Source organism: Danio aesculapii, chromosome 18, assembly GCF_903798145.1.
Source record: "Danio aesculapii chromosome 18, fDanAes4.1, whole genome shotgun sequence".
In the NCBI taxonomy this organism is placed as follows: domain Eukaryota; kingdom Metazoa; phylum Chordata; class Actinopteri; order Cypriniformes; family Danionidae; genus Danio; species Danio aesculapii.
In genome coordinates this window covers 3,233,042-3,254,376 of record NC_079452.1, presented here as the reverse complement: position 1 = coordinate 3,254,376, position 21,335 = coordinate 3,233,042, and the positions used below count along the sequence as shown (strand labels likewise).

The 21,335-nt window shown below is 36.6% G+C and overlaps 1 protein-coding gene across 2 annotated transcripts in view; it reads right to left on the bottom strand.

Moving 5' to 3' along the window:
* The window catches only part of kcnab1a (potassium voltage-gated channel subfamily A regulatory beta subunit 1a), a 227,981-nt gene that overhangs the window by 89,506 nt on the left and 117,140 nt on the right, over positions 1 to 21,335 (bottom strand). For both annotated transcript variants that reach the window (XM_056478098.1, XM_056478099.1), the window contains exon 2: positions 16,300 to 16,343. In XM_056478098.1, coding sequence (XP_056334073.1) covers positions 16,300 to 16,343 — 44 coding nt within the window. The remainder of the gene's footprint in view (positions 1 to 16,299; positions 16,344 to 21,335) is intronic.

Here is a 21,335-nt window from a genome sequence, read left to right as displayed (position 1 = left end):
AAGCTTACAACCTACTTGCTACGGTTTGCTAGTTACAAACTAGCTAGAAGTTACAAAGCCCCTAGTGTGGACTTTACCTTCCAGTTTAAGAAAGAACTTACGAACAGCTGGTGCAACCCTGCTCGGGACTAATGTAAAGTATTAATGCCATAACGTACTACCTTGCTAAAGACACGATGCATTTTAATACAGTGACCAAAGAGGATTAAAAAAAAACTCATCTAAATGCAGGATAGGAGATATACACTTCCGTCTCGTTCTGGCTCGTTTTAGCCATTTTGGAGTACCACAGCTGTACGTTTAAATGTCATGATATTTTGTGTAGCATCTGAGATCATTATTTCGTTTTAGACAATATAAGCTACAGAAAGGCTCTTATCAGCCATGTTAGTTTGCTGAGTGTTCTTTATTTTTATTTTTAAAAAAATATTGTTTTTATAATAAAATACACTAGCTCCCTAATTTGAATTGAACTTGTTTACAGAAAGATAAAGCCATTTTATTTATGCTTACTGTTTGCTCTAAAGAAAAATGAGTATTTCATTTCTGAATATTTAAAAACAGATTTGAATAAATGTTTAATAAAAAGTTAATATCTTTTTTTAACCAACACTCGATACATATCGAAATACATACTTGACTACAAAATTAAATCGCAAATCAAATCGAATCACAATTAGATAATTTCCCCAAATCGCACAGCCCTAGCCCAAAATTTGTTTAGAAAATATAGGTTTGTCCCTTCCGTCTAAATAATTTTTTTTTACATCACCTCATACTACATTTTCTCATCAAATATTGACCAATCAAATGCTCTCTATCATCTGACATGTCCCGCCCCCTTTAGGGCACTTTTCATTTGATGCGATTACATTTACATTTAGTCATGTAGCAGACGCTTTTATCCAAAGCGACTTACAAATGAGGACAAGGAAGCAATTTACACAACTATAAGAGCAACAGTGAATAAGTGCTGTAGACAAGTTTCAGGTGTGTAAAGTCTAAAAAGCAAAGCATTAGAATTTTTTATTTTTATTTTTTTTTGAGAGAGAGAGTACAGTTAGTGGTATAGCCAGAGAGGCAGTTAAGATTAGGAAGGAAAGTGGAGATTAAATAGTTGAGTTTTTAGTCGTTTCTTGAAGACAGCAAGTGACTTTGCTGTTGTGATGTAGTTAGGGAGTTCATTCCACCAACTGGGCAGATTGAATGCGAGAGTTCGGGAAAGTGATTTCTTCCCTCTTAGGGATGGAACCACGAGGCAACGTTCATTTACAGAACGCAAGTTTCTGGAGGGCACATAAATCTGCAGAAGTGAGAGCAGATAAGGAGCAAAGCCAGAGGTCGCTTTGTAAGCAGACATCAGTGCTTTGAATTTGATGCAAGCAGCAACTGGCAGCCAGTGCAAACGGGTGAGTAGCGGAGTGACATGTGCTCTTTTGGGTTCATCAAAGACCACTCGTGCTGCTGCGTTCTGAAGCAGCTAAGGGGTTTGATAAAATTAAGCTAGTAGAGAGTTGCAATAATCCAGTTTGGAGAGAACAAGAGCTTGAACAATAAGTTGAGCTGCATGTACAGATATGAAGGGTCGGACCTCTGATGTTATGGAGTGCGAATCTGCAAGATCGAGCAGTTCTAGAAATGTGGTCAGAGAAGTTTAGTTGGTCATCAATCGTTACTCCAAGGCTTTTTACCATTTTGGATGCAGTAATGGTCCAATGGTCCTGAAGATGATGATCTTTCATCCAGTGTGAAATGTCTGACAGGCAGGCTGAGATGCGAGCTGGAACCGAGGGATCATCAGGGTGAAAAGAGAGGTATAGCTGGGTATCATCAGCATAGCAGTGGTAGGAAAATCCATGTTTCTGGATGACTGGTCCTAAAGATGTCGTGTAGATGGAGAAGAGAAGTGGCCCAAGAACAGAGCCCTGAGGTACCCCAGTGTTTAGATGCTGTAGGTTGGACACCTCTCCCCTCCAAGACACCCTGAATGACCTGTCAGAGAGGTAAGATCTGAACCATTGAGCTCAACTGCTTTCACTGGCAGAGCTTTGATAAAACGAAGCGCTATTGGCTGTTTTTCTTTTTTGCCTGTAGGAACTATTCTATGTCCCACCCTCTCTACATTTTTCAGTTGAGATTGTGACACAAAATAAAAACTGCACTTTTCAAAGCACTTCACGGGACCTTTAAAAGACAATTATCATTTTATACAATTTCTTACAATCATTGAGGTTTGAAACAGTTGAGCTGTTTATTATGGCATCAATTTATTTTAAAGTTCTATTTCATTTGAACATACTTAGCACTTAGTGTATAAATTAACTGGGCAATAACCAGGCACTATCCTTAAACCTTTCCCTGAATCTAACCTTTGAATCGGTAATGTATTATGTAATAACACATATTCTATAAAAGTCTATAAAATAAAGTGCAAACCTCAATTAAAAAAAAAAAATGCTATGTGTTTTGTATTTAATTCAATTTATTAGCGTTGTATTAACACAGAAAATATGTTTTGAATATGCATTCATATTTTAATTTGAATCAGCAGCCTCTCATATAACATTGCATATGGTAATATAGCTGTACATACACTTGTCAATTTGTATATTTGCATTCACTACTTACTTGTATTTTTTTATATATATTTATTATCTGGTTTTTGTCCTGTCTCTGTAATGCTGTTGCACTGTAGAAGCTCTGTCACGAAAACAAATTCCTCGTATGTGTGAACATACCTGGCAATAAAGCTCTTTCTGATTCTGATTCTCAGTAATCAAAACCAGGCCACACACTGTTCTGACTTTGCTCAAAATCAAAACAAAATTACTCAGAAAAATACAATCTTGCAAGAATCACAGATTATATTCTGATTCTCAATACCATTTCATGTTGTGCTGTTAAAAGTGTGTCAAATCAAGCAAGACAGCCACATGCCTCAGGGGTACATCAAATCACTGTGTACATCCCTTAGTAACTGGCAAATGGATCTAACACTTCCTTCTCTAAACTAAACAAAAGACACTTCATGTCTGTCAGTGTAACCATGCCCTGAGGGACCTGATTACAAGCACAGCAGAATAACAAAACTTTTATAGGGATGAACTGTTGAGGTGTTTGCAGAAATAAAAACCTCTGAAACTTGTTCATGAGTGATGTTTTGAGGTGAGCAGGCTTTGTCCTCAGGGCGTGGGAAGTGATCCAAAGGCAGAAAAGAATCAAACATTTCTTTTTTGCACACAAAGGTGCACACACATACACATATTAACCCATAAGAGACAGACCTTGATTTACTATACAGACCCTTTTACAGCTACATCCAACTGGCAGAATCCTTCTGATTCAATCAATGGGGAGCAAAAACAGGAAAGAGAAAAAGGGCTGACTGAAAAATGAAGAATTCAATAACTTCTTTGTTCTCATTTCTACCCATCTAATTATCCTTAATCGCTAGACATTAAGGAATCTTCATGTCTCTTTTGTGCAAAGAAATCCTACTTCTACATCTCTTGTTATGAAACACAATCAATAATATGCTCACACTGGTGACCTGGGGAGCCTTTTCATATAGTTATGAAACGTGTAGTTTAATCATTGTCAGAGAAACTGACAAGACATGCTTGTTTTCTTCAACTGTAGTAATGAAGAAAACACATTCATTGTTTTTAGCCAATAGATATACTAGGACTGTTATTGATGATACTGTGAGCACGTGGTGTAGTATTTAACTGCCAATTAATCACAATTTCTGATTTATTTCTTTTCAAACAACAGAAATCTAATGTTTTAGTAGAAAAATACATACAATGCCACTACTGAGGCAGTCATTTTGATAGTTTTTCAATTTTGTAATTTTATAACTTTGTTTAAATAAACCCATATTTAGTACCTTGACTTTGGGTATTTTTCATTTTTAGATAATTTTTTTTATTAAAATAACAAAACATAAAAGAGTTTTGAATATGTCTGTCTTAAATGCTCATAACATTAAAATTGACCGTATACATTTCAGTTACTTTTGTTTTTGAATACGCACACTACTGTTGTCTAGCAATTTTCTGATAACAAAAACTATTTTCTGATAGCAAAAACATAACTTTACTTTGCACTTTCTGTGATGGCCTAGTAACTTGCTCTCAAGTACAGGCTATATTTTTAGAGCAATGAAATGACAACTAATATTCTAAACTTTTAAAATCTCAACAAAAGCTATGATATGGTCAGCAGTCAAGAATTGAACGGTCAGAAATTCCTCATTTAGCTCTATATAGCTATGAACCTCAAATTAGAAATCTTGGGACAGTATGGAAAATGCAAATAAAAAAAAACAACAATTTGATAGTGATTTCCAAATTCACATATTTCATTGCAGACAATTCTACAGTACATTATTTATTGTGTTCCTCATGATTCTTTTTTTTAATAATTTTTTTTTAAGTATTTCAATTTTGGTACTTGCAACACATTTAAAAAAAAAGTTGGAACAGTAAAGCATTTCCAACTTTGTAATATTGTCATTCTTTATCACAACACTTAAAAGACGTTTAGGGACTGAAGACACCACGTGATGAAGTGTTTCAGGTGTATTTATTTATATAATTCTTCCTGCAAACAATTCTTAAGGTGGGCTACAGTACGGGGTCTTTGTTGTCACAGATTCTTTATTGGAGACAGGGTGGGACTGCAGACAGGCCAGTCAAGTACCTGGATGATCCTTTTCTTCTTTGGTCTCGAGCCCACAACATCCGTTTCTCCCAAAAAATACATGAAATACTGATTCATCTGACCACAGCACACGTTTCCACTGTGTGATGGTCCATTACAGATGCCTCCAAGCCCAGAGAAGTTGACAGCACTTCTGGACACTGTTAACATAGGGCTTCTTTTTAGCACTTTACAGTTTTAACTGCCATTTGTGGATGTAACTATGTATTGTGGTACATGACAAAGGTTTGCCAAAGTAGTCCTGAGTTCATGTGTTGATATCGCTCATAGATGAATGACGATTCTTGATGCAATGCTGCCTGAGGGACCTTAGATCACGATGGTTCAGCTTAGGCTTGCACCCTTGTCCTTTCCGCACTGAAATTTCTCCAGATTCCTTGAACTTTTTAATTGTTATGCACTGTTAAAGGTGAAATATCCAAATGTCTTTTTATCTTTCTTTGAGAAACATGTATTTAAACATTTCAATAAGTATTCTCACATATTTATTGGCAAGCTGGTGATTCTTGGCCTATCTTTGCTCCTAAAGGACTAGACCTTTCTTGCTTTCTGCTTTTTTTATCAAATCATAATTACAATCACTTTTTGACATCACATTTTTCAAATCACATCATTATTTAACCAAATTTACCTGTTTACTAGCCCTAAACTGCCCTCTCCAAACTTTTTTTGAATGCGTTGCAGGTTTGAATGACAGGGAAGGATATATATTCACAAATGAAATTAAGTTGACCAGACAAAATGTGAAATATTTTGTGTTCATATTGTCTGCAATGAAATACAAGTCAAAGTTAATTTAGAAATCCATAATTTCTTTTTTATTTGTGTTTTTCTATACTGTTCCAACTTTTTCTGATTTGGGGTTGTACATACAATATTGCTATTCCATCCATCAAAATCTTTTACTTCCCATGATGGAACTTGAGCATAATTGACAAAAAATTATTTTGAGTAATGCATCCCAGTAACTGCATCACTAATATCTTCAGACCTAGCCCCTGTTTATCTGGATGATAAAAGACTAAACCTTTGCTAATTCTTTTAGCTCAATGCCAATATATAACATGTTTTCTTAAAGGGCACATAGTTTACCACTTTTTTATGATTTAATATTAATATTATGGTTCTTCTGAGTGTGCCAGTTTAGGTTCAGTTTAAAACACAATTCAGATTTTTTTATTATAATGTGTTAAAAAGTGTGATGTTAGGGGCGTGTCCACAGTTTGCTGATTTAGGGGTGTGTTGCTTCACATGTAGACTAGTTTCGGCTTCCCGCCCAACGTAACGAGGGGGCGGGGCCATGACCCGCTCTGTGTTTGCAACACAGACAGGCAGATTGAAAGGAGGAGGAGAGGATCAGCATTCAGTTGTACATGTACGACTCAGACACAGACCAAGCAGAGAGTACAAAATCATATGTGTTTTTGTACAGCTTTACAGCCAACTGTGTGCTAGTTTCAATTGCCGAGCTTGTACACAGAAACTAATAACCACACACACTGAATTAACTTTGACTGAGGCACCGGATGCGCCGCTTGAAGCCGCGACACGACACACCAGACACTCTCTGTGGCGCGCCAGAGACATGAAGTGTCCCGAACAGTCGCGCCACGCATTTTTGAATTTTAAACATAGGTTTCTGCAGCGGTCCGCAGTGCCCAGCCGTCGACTTGAGTGTACCCTGATAGAAACCTATGTTTAGAATTCTAAAACGCATGCTAGTTAAGATCACAGGGAGCTTCTGGGATCGCGAGAAATGCAAACGGCTGAAGTATAAGGTAGACTCAATAAGAAGTACACATGTTTGCAAACCTACCTAAAGATACAACCAATAATTCCGATTAGAGCGATAATGTGGAGAATATTGATCTTGTGTTGAGCCCAATGAGCCTTGCATCTAAAAATAGAGCAAGGGTGTTCCTTTAATGATATCGCTTCGACTCACGCTGGAAATGGCGGATATGAGGATATGATGACGCGCCTGTCAATCAATATTGGTGGGCGGGGGGACTGCTCTCCTACGTAAAGTTGCGGTCGGTTTGAAAACCACTCCAATTGGTCCAGCGTTTTTTATGTTGTTAAATTGAAAAAAAAGCACTGTGTGTGTTTATATCACCCCAATATGACAGTCTATACACCATACATGCACACATATGGCTGTCCACACAGCTTGAAAAGTAGATTTTTTACCATAGGTGCCCTTTAAGTAAGGTTAATTACCAGAATTTTTTTAAATGGGTACATTTTAAAGAACATGCCCTGTTAGCTCGCCTGGCCTCATCAGCAGTGTCACAGAACATTGTGAGAAGCTGTTGTTGAGTTGAGTTGTTTGCTTGCTTTATCTAATGCAGTTTGGCAGGATCCATGGAGGGCAGCCGTCTCTGATCATACTCCCTGCCTAAACATTGGTGTAGCACCACCAGTTTTGTGCACTTGTGGCATTATGGGAGATGGCCAGTTGGCAGCACGCTGACCTTTGCATGAGACAGCTTCCTAGGCAGTTGCTCTCAGTTTTGCTCATACAAAATTCTATTGGACAACAATCTCTGCCACCTCCAACTATCCTGTTCAACTGAAAAGTGTTTTCCTGTAACATTGACTTTTTTGAGCTTATGAGAATTAATGTGTAGGTTCACACTTATGTTGTTAAAAATAAAGAAGCAAAAATGTGACAGAGGGCTAATGCAGTGATTTATGCTTGTTAAAATTACCTCAAAATAAGCTGGGCGATATATTTTAATACACTACAATTAAATAATTAAATTTACCAATGATACTTTAAATTAGTGTTGCTTAATCATGTAAATGTGAATTAAATACAACTAAAACTAACTTTAAATTATTTATATAAATATAAAAGATGACAGTATGCAAATATTTATTTAGAAAGCATAATTTAATTATGATTCTAATGTATTAGTAAATCATTCATATTCATACCTGTTTGTTTGTTTGGTCTGTGTTTCTCTTATATTCAGCATTCATACTGCAATTAAAACATTTACCACAGTGTCTTTCACAAGAGTTTTCGACTCATTCATTAAATCAATGATTCACCATTCAAATCATTGAGTCACTGTTTCATTTAAATACCTGACCAGAAGTATGTGCATCTACAGCTAATTTATAGCAAACTATGAAGTGAAATTTAGTAATTATTCAGAATCTTCACTGGCATATGTTAACATGTTTGCAGGCTTTGTAATATAAAATGATTGTCATTCAGTTTGTGTGCAAGTCTGAAACAGAGATTGGCTGAAATAAAACAAATATCACAGTGTAAATCATGTATTTAGACAACCCATTCTCATCCCGAAGGCGTCAAAATCTGAAGTATGGTCAAGCACCTTGCGCGTCAGTTTGAGGACACCAAAGGTGCCCCTTGGTGTTACTATACCGACGCAAAAGGAATTCCATTGCTTTCAATAAATTGCCTCAAGCGTCATACAGAGAAGCGCAAAGCCTCGTATAATTTCCAATAGATGTCAACACAATTTTTAAAATCTGGTTTATGCCTATTAATCGCAGTTTTCTTATTTAAAAATATGTGATTTTTGTTTTGTTCACAAAAAGCTTCTGTAAACTGGATAGAGACAACTGTAAATAAGAATAAAAATAAACTTCGTGACTTCCATTCAATGGTGAGTTTAACATCGCTCAGCTATTGGTCAAACTGCATCACCAGTGAGTTCACCGATGAGTTCAACTGTTCTCCATGAGGGGTACAACAATAAGTGGTAAGTTAATGCTGCATAATGTATTTTGTTTTATTGAAGGTTAGTTGGTGTTGATAAATATGTTATCATTTACTTTATATTTAATGAGTGAAATTATATTTGATTGCCCAGTTTAGGGTAATTATGCCTATTAAAACTAATTAATTTACATTTAAAGTAAAAAATATATTTTTAGCTGATCTTTTTTATTATTAAATTATTCATTGAAGTTGGGGTCATTGTATGTCGCGATCTATTTTTTACAGTCTATGGTCGTGATGCCAAGGCTCATTGCGATCCTAAGGTCCACTGCGGTTTTCCACTCGGTAAGTAAAATTAAATAAATAAAAACTATTTGTTGAATCAGATTAGGGGTTTGTTTAGAACCTTTATAAGAGCAAGGTAGCCATCTCCTGATCCAGTTTCAATATATAGTGGTTCAATTGGTTCATGACCATCTATTTTCATTAGTTACTATTTGTATGCATGCTAGCCAACTACTTTTTCATAAGGTCTTGTAAAACTTTAAAATATTGATGTTTGGGTAAAAATAAAGAACAAATGACACAGACAGATTTATGTAAGTCTATAGTCTTTTGTTAAACAAGGTTTTTGAGGTGAGTCTGTACTTTTTTCCTCCTGTGTTCTTCAAACAAACCCACACAAACTGCGCAGTACACCTGACCTGCCTCCTTATATTTAACTCATTCTGTCCGTTCTCTGCAAGAAAGTCAGATATCTCTTCGCTTTCTAGTTTTGAGATTTGAGAAATCAGAGTTATATAAACGATTTTAAACTTGTCGTGGAGACAGACATGACCGCACTCCCACCTTGACCTGTTTGGTGGGTTCTACAGTAAACACAAATGACAGAACATGAGCCACCAATTTGTCTAATAGAGCTCTGTTACGACTAAAACATGCTTTTTTTATACCTGAAAATTATATTAAACATTATTCTTCAGAAACATTAGTTCTGTTTTCAAGTATCTTTCTGTCAGCCATCTTAATTACAGAAAGACCAGTACACCTGGATTCACATGAACAGCTTCATTAAAACTGCAATACATACCACTTTCAAACTCTTAAGTAAACTTTTGTTTATAGTTTTTTGAGAATGAAGGCATGTTTAAATGATTAGTCCACATTCGTCTAATGCATAGGTGTCAAAGTCAATTCCTGGAGGGCAGCAGCTCTGCAGAGTTTTACTCCAACTCTATTAAAACACAGCTGCTGCAACTAATCAAGGTGTTCAAGATTCTTTTGAACAGTTTGATTATTTGGATCAGCAGTGTTTAATTAGGGTTGGAGCAAAACTCTGCAGAGCTGCTGCCCTCCAGGAATTGACTTTGACACCTATGGTCTAATGCAGGGGTGTCCAAACTCGCTCCTGGAGGACTGGTGTCCTGCATATTTTAGTTCTAACCCCAATTAAACACACCTGAACCAGCTAATTAAGCTCATTCCAGGTATACTAGAAACTTCCAGGCAGGTGTGTTGAAGGAAGTTGGAGCTAAGCCAGGAGTGTCCAAACTCCTGGAGGGCCAGTGTACTGGAGAGTTTAGCTCCAACCCTAATCAAACACACCTGAACCAGCTAATCAAGCTCTTAAGCTACGGTCACACCATCGTTTGTGTGTGCGAAATTCTGTCGTACTGCGCTCCGAAAAGGGGCGGGATTAAACAAGATAATTAGACATTAAAAAAGCCAGCGATTGCTCCATGTTTTAAATTTCTGTCCAGAGAGGTCATGTTTTGATCCTCGATTGATCTCACGCAGTCAAGTGAGGCGATTTCGCAGGTCAGAGTTCACCAAGCTTGAACTTTGCACTGCAGCAACATGCAAAACTTAACGCATGACCCTGCGTTTCCGGTCTGACGCATTCGCGTGCGTTTGAATGGAAGTCTATGGGAGGAAAAGTCAAGTGTGACCGCACCTTTACTAGATATACTAGAAACTTCCTGGCAGGTGCATTGAAGCAAGTTGGAGCTAAACCCAGCAGGACACCGGCCCTCCAGCACCAAGTTTGGAAACCTCTGAGCTAAGCTATGCAGGAACACCGGCCCTCCAGGATCGAGATTGGACACCCCTGGTCTAATGGATTATTCAATTACCCTTTTTGCAGAACAGGTTCCATTAGTAGTAAATCACTTATTTATTTACTTGTTTACAAGTTTTGTTTACATCTGATTCATTAATCTTTACAATCTGTTATAAAAATAAAAAAAGTGTATTCTTATATTTTTTTCAGTGAGCTTTACTGTAGGACAGGTACCATTGTCAGTTAGTCACTGTTTAATTTACTTAACTAGTTAGTCTAAATATAGAGAGTGGTTTATCAAGAAATTTGTCATTTCTTAAATTGCCAAATCTTTTAAATCTGTTTACCAAAATAACCCAATAATAATCGTTAATAATAATTGTTCAGCAACTCTTTCTGCATGTCTGATTAATATTGAGCAATTTATTGATTCATTGTCTGATTCATTAATCTTTAATTTTTGAACAAACCAATAATTTTAATTAATTAACAATCAATTAATATTTTTCACTAAAATGATTAGTCCAGATTTGTCAAATTAATTATTCAGTGACCTAGAACTGGCAGAACTGGCTGCATTACTTGTACACCACTGGATCATTTACTCAACTGATTCATGAACAGTGTTGCCAGATTGGGCAGTTTCGAATTTGATTGTGCAGGTAAAAACTGGCATTGGCGGGTCGACAAAATTTGTTCGGTTTTGAAATGTAAATTTTATTTGCAACTTATTTAACAAAACATAACTGTGTGCTCTTTTTTTCCATTTAGTTAGTAGAAACCAGTGCATAATGCAAACTGTGTGGGCCCACTCACAAGAGGAAGTGAAGGAAAGTTGCATCAAAACCTGACTCCCTGGCCAAATATGACTCCCCTTCATGTGCACGCACATCAAGCATCACCTGCAGTTAAACTCACAGCGGTTTGTCATACCACTTTTATCGACCATTTTTTCGCAATTAACAGCAAGAACAAAGATAGGGCCCATTTACACTAATGCATCTTAGTTTTGCTATGGTTGCACGTCTTGAAATATTGTACTGTAATAGCGTTTTGAAAATGCTGAAGAGGTTGTTTTGGTTTTAAAAAGCTGCTGCTCCGCGTCAGTGTGGATGGTGGAAAACTGAGACATCTGAAAATGGAGGTATGGCTGCAGACATTCGTGCTACCTGATTGGGATATTTTCCTCTATATTAAGTAGTCTACACAAAGTTCAGTCTTGCATCCTTTCCTTGTAAGTTCAGACCTCACAAATTAGATATCGAAAACAAACTCCAGAGTTAACAATAAATGTTAACAACAAAATGAAAACATGATAAAAGGAGCTGTCTATTTTCATTTTGAAATGTTAAGGCATCATGTTTCTACACATTTATGACCGTCATCATCACTGTGTGCAGATTTATAACCAAACGGAGCCTATACACATAACTGCCTCCCTTCACTTTTATTGAAAATACTAAACACCCTCTCTTTTGCTGAATATCAGTTTTAATAATCAATAATGACTATTATAAAAGTATAATGTACAATAAGTTTATACAATTAAGGGAAATAAAGGCAAGCAATCAGTCAATGTGCAGAATCAGTACGTGGTTACATGAATTAATATACAAGCTTTTATTTGTGCTCAGCCAAAACACGTTTCCAGAGAACAAGTAATGGATTTAAAAGACCAAAGTTAGGGAATATGTTGTTAGATATAGATAAAATTATTTAAATATTACGTTTAACAAATAGAGTGAGATTAGATCCAGCAGCAGATACTTGATAAACGTGCGCAGCTCTCATCAACTTAGCGAATACTGAACAACGTATGACTGAACACAGGGACTTAAATACACTGTGGATGATGACAATGATTACAGGGGATAAACACAGGTGACACAGATGAACATTAACAAATGGCGGGAACGGGAACAAGGGGGCACATGGGGAAGGTCACATGATGAAAACAAAACACACAAGGAAGACTGGGTGTGACAGTGAGAGGGGGCAGTGTTTCGATGTGATCCGGTTATGTTGTGGTTCTGTGACTGCTGGTATTAGTTGCTGTATGGTTAAAAAATATGACAGTTAAAGTAATGAGGTTCATTTAAATTTAAATAAATTAAAATTAAACAAAATATGATTCTAATATTTTGGGTGTTATTTTATTTTTTTGTGCGTTTGGGTGGGTTTTGGAGTGTTTTTGGAAAAAGTCAGCTATATCTGGCAACACTCTTCATGAATCCCTCGAATCAATTCATCAAAATGCTAGTTCAGATTCATTTGATGATATGATTAGTGACCATTACTGTAGGAGATGTAACATTATGAGTGAGTAACTGACTCATTTACTTAACTGATTAGTCTAAAAATAGAGGGTGATTCATTATGATTAGTCAATTCAGTAACACTTCATTTTATGGTCTCCTTGTTATACATGTTTCTTGTACTTAATATAGTAATTACAATTAATTATGCATAATTATCCCACTGGTGAGTGTTTAACAACCCTTTCTGCAAGTCAAATTACATAAGAGCAAATTATTAATTCATTGCCTGATTCCTTAAAAGCAGAGAGTCATTCTTGAACAAATCAATCATATCAGTTTAATTAAATTTTTTTAAATGTTCTCCTAAATGATTAGTCCAGATTTTTACAATGAACAATTCAGTGATATACATGGTGTAACTTGTCCCACAGAAAAAAAAGTATTGTCACTGATCAATCTACTTAACTGGGGTGGGTTTCCCAAACAATGACAAAGCTCGCGGCTGAACTATTATAGTATGATGCATTGTTTGGGAAAAGAATGATATAGTGACGAGTGTTTCCCAAAACTTGTAGTTTCTCTGTTGCAGATCCATCATTTGAACCACGTTAATTATAACATAAAACGACCATAATGATAGTCTAAACGGGTGGTAACAACTTCTTTTAGAGAAGAACTCCATCATTTCTTTGTGCAATTATATTGTTTTACACGCACACGCATTAAAAAAAAATCTAATAGTTTTGGTAAAAACCTGCACTCGTTTTCCATATTAATTGAAATATATGTAAATGCCACATATAGGACCAATGTTTACTTTACAAATATTATTGAGAACATTACATATTCTATTCTAAAACAAAAAAATCACTTACAAAAGCTAACACGTATTCTAATGTCATAAATAAATGAGGCTATTTATTAAGAAATTAAATTATTAAGTAGGATATTGTTTTTATTAAAACAAATATAAATATGCATATCATAAATAATACTACTAATAATAACATTATAATAAAAATGCAAATTGTTTTTTTTTTATAATTCCAAGTTTAAATGTCAAAATGTTCTAAATGAATAGGGTATAGGGGGATAACTGAATACAACACAGCCAGGAACTATGTTTCTAACTACAGCGCCAGAGGTGTAGTTGCAAGCATACGTTTATTGCAAGCATAAGTTCGCAACGCAGTTTGCGAATGTTTGTTGGATCGATGGATTTTGGAAATGCTAAATCAACAAACTATGTTTGTAACAACGAAACTTGTGACCTTAGTTGGCTAACAATGGTTTTCGGAAACGCACCCCTGATTTGTTATTGCATCTTTGATTAATACATTTGTAATTTCTTATCACATACGCATTTCAATCTCTTCACTAAAATGAATAGTACAGATTTGCGAAGTATCCATTTTTGCAGATCTGATTACATGAACATCTCAGTGGATTATTTACTCAACTGTACTCAACTACACTAAAACACACTAAACAATATACACTAAAACAGAGGGCCCTATCATACACCCAAGATGTGTTTTCATGATGTGTTGCTATTTTCAGACTAGCGCAACCCTAATTTTCATGTTTTGTGCCCCGTTGTTTAAATAGCAAATTCATTGGTGCCACTTTGTGGACTCATGTGTTTACTAGTCTATAAAGGAGGTGTGTTAAGGTGCATTATTGGCGTATTGCTATTTTGAGAATCTGAAATAGACAGCACCATTGACCAAGTAAAACCTGGTCCAGCGCAGAGCGTGTTAGTGTGCCTATGCAGGTTCTAACACTTAATACACACAGGACGTACAGTAATACACAAATATTTGTGTATTAAATTATTACATATGAAAAAAATTAAGCTTTAAAATCTTACAAAAATTATTATTTACTGCATAGATATAAAAAAAAAAGCACCACCTCCATGCCTTCTTCATGTCCGGGGGGCTTTTTTTGGTTTATTCATGACAATTTGCATTTTTATCATAATGTTATTATTAGTAGTGTTATTTATTATATGCATAGTTATATTTGTATTAATAAAAACAAGTTTAGATGTGTCCACCGGTTTTGGAGACATATACATGACCATATGGGGCATAAGAACAGGACGTGTGTTTGGATATAACTCACCACATTTATGACCACACTTGGTTATTATTGTTCATTTATTTGCTGGTAATTTGAACTGAATTAGATTTTAAACAAATCTTTGCACTTAATAAAATATATGTAGGCTAATGGATGTCTTCAGTGGAGTGTGTACAACACCGTTTTCTTATCCACAAAAGTAAAAGACTAACGTAAAGGTTAAAAGGAAAGTAAAGAGAAAGTAAAGAGGCAGAATGGAAGAGGCTTTATCCTCATGCAGATGGTCTGTTTTCTCTGTTAGTGAAGCGTTCAGTTTGTCTATTCAGTTTTTCCACTTACAAAGTCCGCCATGGAAATAGCAACTGCACCATGGTGCGGCACAACTGACTTTTAAAGGAAATGGGAGATGAGACTCTGACTGGTTTAATGCAAATTATGCTCAAAACACACCCGTAACTCAGAGAATAAGCACAACCCTGTTAGACCATATGCTGGGACGCACACCACATTTTTCCGTCCTTAAAATAGCAAAAGTGGATTCAAACACAACATTAATGCTTTTATGCCATGCACTTTAGACTTTGCGTTTAGATCGTTAAAATAGAGCCCAGAAACTCATTCAAAACAACAGTTTTTCCTTCTTTTTTAATGATCTTTTGAACGTTTTAAATCCATTCAACAAAATGACTACAAAGAGCTTAATGCAGTTTTGTTTTTTTTCCCCCTTTTTGTGAATGACAGTATCAAAACAGAACTGCCAGCCATCCCCTTTTTAATAGGAGGGTATGATGTATATGACAGTTTTATTTTGGGCTCTGTCACTATTTTTATTGACAGACACAGTATGCAGTGGCAATTTTGGTAAGAGAGAGAGAGACGGAGAGAAAAAGAATGGGATTATGACCAGACAGGCTGGGTTTAAACCTGTGTCTTCTACATGAACATCGCATTCACAGCTATTTATCTTCCCCTGTGATTTTATATTTAGTAACAATCAAACACTGGAGTGCTCATATTTTAAAAAGACACACACAGGCATACGGAGTCCCTGTAGCGTTGGCCTGCTTCACTCTGAAAGCTGAGTCTGCCTTTTGTGGTCTCTGAGGTACTGAAACTGACTAGCCCACTCCGGTTACTGGAGTTCAGCTTTTGTAATTGCGTTCATATATCCCACTGTTCAAGTCCCAGTCCTGCTTTCCCAGACATCAACAGCCAGATTAAGTGTGTGTGTGTGTGTGTGTGTGTGTGTGTGTGTGTGTGTGTGTGTGTGTGTGTGTGTGTGTGTGTGTGTGTGTGTGTGTGTGTGTGTGTTTGTGAAAGAGGGAAAAAGCTAGATAGAAGTCAGCATGGTGTCGTGATTAATGAACAGTTAAACAGAACCAAACTTTTCAAAAACAGTGACTGCTGCTATCTGCTGATAAGCTTCAACAAATGCTTACAGCTTGTAGAAATAGAGGTTTTGATGTAAAACTCACCCAGACCAAGGCATGATACTCTCAATCCAGATTTCCCAAGGTTCCTAAACACAGAAACACAAACACAGAGAGAGAAATATAATATTTATATTAGATCTAACACTGGACTTCTTTTGGATTAGGTTTCATGGAGCTAAACATCATTTATCAATATAGTAGCCTGATCTCACGAGAAAACGTAAGTATTTTACGTTCTGTCAGTTTAGTGGCTAATTCGTACGAATTCATTCGTATGAAATTGTACGATTTAAAAAAAGAGGCGTGGCACCTAACCCCACCCCTAAACCCAGCCGTCATTGGGGGACGAGCAAATCATACTAAATCGTACGAATTAGATTGTACAAATTCATACGAATTAGCCACTAAATCAAAAAGTTACGAATTGCCGTGAAATTGTGTTGGATTTACAACTGAAATATAATTACAAATGCAAAAGCCTGAACAAATATAGGTCAGAATGCAATTTATAAAAACAATGTTAAAAATTTATGTTAAATTTTGTCTAAACTTCAGCTCAGCTGTCACTTCAGGTTAACCAGAGTCATCTTTTGGAATAAAAAAAAAAAAGTTTTATGATTGATAAAGAGCTGCATGAGCTGAAGCTGAACAGTGAAAGAACGAGTCTGCTATAAACTCTCAGAAATAAAGATACAAATCCTGTCACTGGGGCAGTATCAACTCAGAACAACTGTTCTGAGACATGGGTCGTCAGTGTTGCGTTTATAAATGTGCCGCAACTAAGGTTTTGTTTCCATTTCCCTGCGATGAGAGCACAGCTCGCGTGTGGAACCACATATGTGGACTACAGTGGTCTGCTAACACACAACAAAAATACGTTTGTAAGGAAAATTTTTTACCTGAGAGCTACTCGAATGTGAAAATGGTGAAATCCTGATTTGTAACTTATATTCTTTTAAAAATAGACATGGTTCCAGTTGGTGTTGACTGTCCTGTCTCTAAAGTTTTGGTAAGTGTATGATCAATGTTCGTTGTTCATGTTTCTCCAGATGGCAAAGTTTGTTAGTCTCGTCAGAAGTACTCTTTCAGTTATTGAAGATATACCTTAGTCAAAATAAATTTAGTTACTAAGTTTACAGTAATATCACTACAATTTTCGGATAGCAAAGTTAGATTATCAGAACTCCAGAACACCAGAACTCGTATTTGAAGACATTACTTTGTGAAATGACTGAAGTTACTAAGTAGTTTAGAGTAATATTACTATGATATTATGGACTGAAAATGCTTTGTTCTGTGTCTTTTTAAACGGTTGTACAAAAGTTAAATCCGTCCTCAACCTGAAGTGCGGTGTGAGGTGAGGTGCCAGACCGATGTTTTCACAACTGATGTAGCATGCTATGATTACAATAGAGACAATTAAGATTACAACAGTCCACTTTATCAGTGCAGTGCAGTATTTGTGGCAGGCACAATGATGTATCAGTTATTTGCTTATTTCAACAAATACTGTTGGGAATAACAACTACAGTACCATTGCGAGACTACAATATTCGCCTCGTCAGGAGCATCTTCACTTTCTCCTGCATTCACAGGAGTGTTTGAGTTGAAAGGTTAAAAAAAGATAAGACAGTTTACCTGTACTGTCATTAACCAGATAATGTGACTAAGGGGAATGTGGTGGAGAGAAATCCTTTTTTTACACAGCTCTCAGATTCGCTGTAAACGCTGCTCTCCCAATCGCTGTCCATCTCCCCTGCATCTGTGTTTGGGTTGCCAGCCGCACGTAATGAAACTCCCCTTTTTTTTCTAATTTTAGCATCAAAGTTTGCTTTATTTTACTGTGGATTCAATCACAAACAAAGCAACAATCAATAATGGATTTTCAGAACAAAATGAAGATGATGCAGTTCCAACAATATTGGTTCTGACATTAATGTTGCCCCAAATGCTGCTCATTGAAATAGTTTGTTACAATGCAGGGGTCAAAGCAATACAGAAAATAGACTATTATTTCTAAATTGTGTTTATTAAAAAAAAAAAAAAAGTCAAATTGCCCCAGAGAACAGTACAAAATTTACAAAAGCAGTTTATGTTCATGTTCAGAATGTCTTGATAAAGCATAGAGTATGTTTCTCATTCTAGTCTAGCACAGTGCCATTTAGATTCAGAAATGCAGTGGGCTAAATCCCATAAACAGTTTAAAACATAAGCGAGATTTTGTGACGCCACAGCATGTGTACTGTGATAGCAGCTGTGTGTGCACCATGTACCGGATGGAAGAGAATTCATTGTTTTTAATGAGATTTATTGATATCTAGTGGGTTGGGATTTGCAACAAACTTTGCACGGAACACAGAAAAGTGCTGACAGAGAGAGAAAACGAGGATGAGCAAGAGCGAGAAAATGCAAGCAGGCATTCTGCAGTAAGAGTGTATTACCTCTGTGCTACTATCAGTATAAATTTACTTGCCTGCATCAAGGCCAGAGAATGAAGGTGCAGGATAATAACAGATTCACTGCGCTGCAGATAATAAACCTGCATGTGTGACAGATTACACACGGTAAATGCACAAGTCCAGCTCCCGAGAACTTACACAGCACGTTTTGTAATATATAGCCTGTCGTTACCATTCGTTTCCAAGGATTCATCTGTCAACTTGTGGCAGTTCTCAACAAAATTAAGTTGAAGAGTGTGACCAAGGAAACAGCACAATCCTCATTCAGGAACTAGACTCTAGTGGAAAGAGACAGAATGTTCTTGTGGATGTTTCTTTTCAACAGAATAACACTTTATATAAGATATTTTCTATGGATTTACATTCAACCCAGAGTAACTAATTAACAAACGAACTAACCAGCAGGCATTTCTTTTGGTTGTTTAAAATAAGTCTAAAATATGTCTAATAATAGACAGAAATGAATTATTACATATGTGAAGTCTGTCTAATATGTCTATTTGATTTTGGACGATTGTTAGATGCCTATTAAATTTTTACAGTCACACAGTAAGAATCGTCATGTGTGATTTGCTTGCAGTAAAACTTTAAACACAAGGTCCTTCATTTCTTGAAACATCAACTAGGGCTCCTTGGAAACATGGTCAGTGATAAACCCAGGGCAACCCAACTTGTGTCCAAGTTTTTATGCTTCATTATGGCTCGGCACTTAAATAATTTTCTGGCTGTCCTTTTCTGAAACTTTTTAATACCAAAAAGATCAAATCTCTGATGCAATGACCAAAATCCCCTGCAGCTTACCTCAACCATTCTCCTCAATCCTTTACCAATTTGGGATGTTTTTCTTTCTTACACTCTAAAGCCTAATTTACACTTCTGTGTCAAGTGGCCACTGTACCCCATGGTGCATACTTTTAAAGGTAGCTGATGTCATTGTGACGCCACATACAGCACCTGTTCATTCAAGCAGCAGCTTATAATGTGCTCCAGTGTAGCTCTACTCAGTCACAGCAGACAGGCTGAGCTGATTTAACAGCATGTGCCTTGCTGGTTCAGACTTCCAAAGTTCTTCCCAGGTCATATAATTTTCAAATTTTTAAATTATAAAAATTAAAAAACTCTTTGACTGCCTCAGTAGTTCTAGTGTTAAAGCCACATCTATCTACTTGAACATTGCAGATCGATTAATCCGCTGATGCATCAGCTGACTGACGATGTTTGCTGTCAGTGATGTAATCAGCACACAAGCAGCCAATGGAGTTCAGCTTTTTCTGACGGCTCCTCCGTCAAAATTTCATTGGCTGTGGCTGGACTGAGATGTTGGGGAATGAGTTGTTATCAGATCCTGTGGATCATGTAGTGTGTGACCCCCTCCCCCCTCCACTCTTGTGGATCATTTATGTAGTGTCGCATAATGTGAACACCGCAGCAATTAAAAGACACAAAATCAAGTCATGTAGTGTGAACGGCACGGTGATCTGCCAGTGTTTAAAGTCATGTAGTGTGAACTAGGCTTAAGACAGGTAGTGCGTCCCAAATCGTATACTTATGCACTATTCTACGTAATTTTGTAGTATAAATAGTGTGTTCACGCTGAAAACTGCACTCATTCATGAATGATGCCCTCATTCAACCGGTAAAATTAAGTGTGTAATGATGGACACCACGCACTCAACCACCGCAGCTTTGCCCACATAGCGGAAGGGCAGTTATGTTGGATATGTTGGATAACTTTATTTCTTTTGGATTGAGAAATCAAAATTCTCCTATGAGAGTGATTATAGCGCTTTCCGATGGTGAATACTCATTGCAGGTATTATTTGGTACTTTGGTCATTTATTTCACTAATTTGGCAACCGTCAAACGTCATCAGGGAACCGGTTTGAATATCCGCCTAGTAAAAAAAACATTAGTGTTCCATTTGGGACTACACTACATTCATATACTATGCTGTTGAGTGTGTAAGTGCATAAGTGCATAGTGCATGAGTGCAAAGTGTATAGTGTGCCATTTGGGATGCAGCTAGCGGTAACCAACCCTGTTCATGGAGATCTACCTTCAAACACACCTGCCTGTAATTATCAAGTGCTGTTCAGATCCTAATTAATTGGTTCAGGTGTGTTTCATCAGAGCTGGAGCCCCTGAGCTAAAACCTCTTCATTGTAGATAGATTCTCAAAAACGACATGTCTTGTGGAGTCTCTATATAATCTGTAAGCACCTTCCTCTCTCTGATGACCTTAAATTTCTCTGTCAGGCCAATTAAAGGAAGCTGCAGCTTGCTTATGTTCTTTATTGAGGCACAGCCACCTACAGTATATGAAGGAAATGGCTGATGTTCCAGACCAAGCTCTCAGTGGATCTTCCTTTAATATCTCCAACATACTTGTCTACGGAGGCCTGTTGATAGATTTTAAAGTGAAAGACACAAAGGAATGTGACATTAACACACACTCACAATAACCTTTTTCTATTCTACACCTTATATTCTACACCTTACACAGGTTTCTCGAGAATAATGCTGGGACCACCATTCTGTACCATAATATCACTGCTTCATGAAAATAAAAGGCATTCATTCAAACTATAATCACACATAGCCATTTCCATATAGTCAACA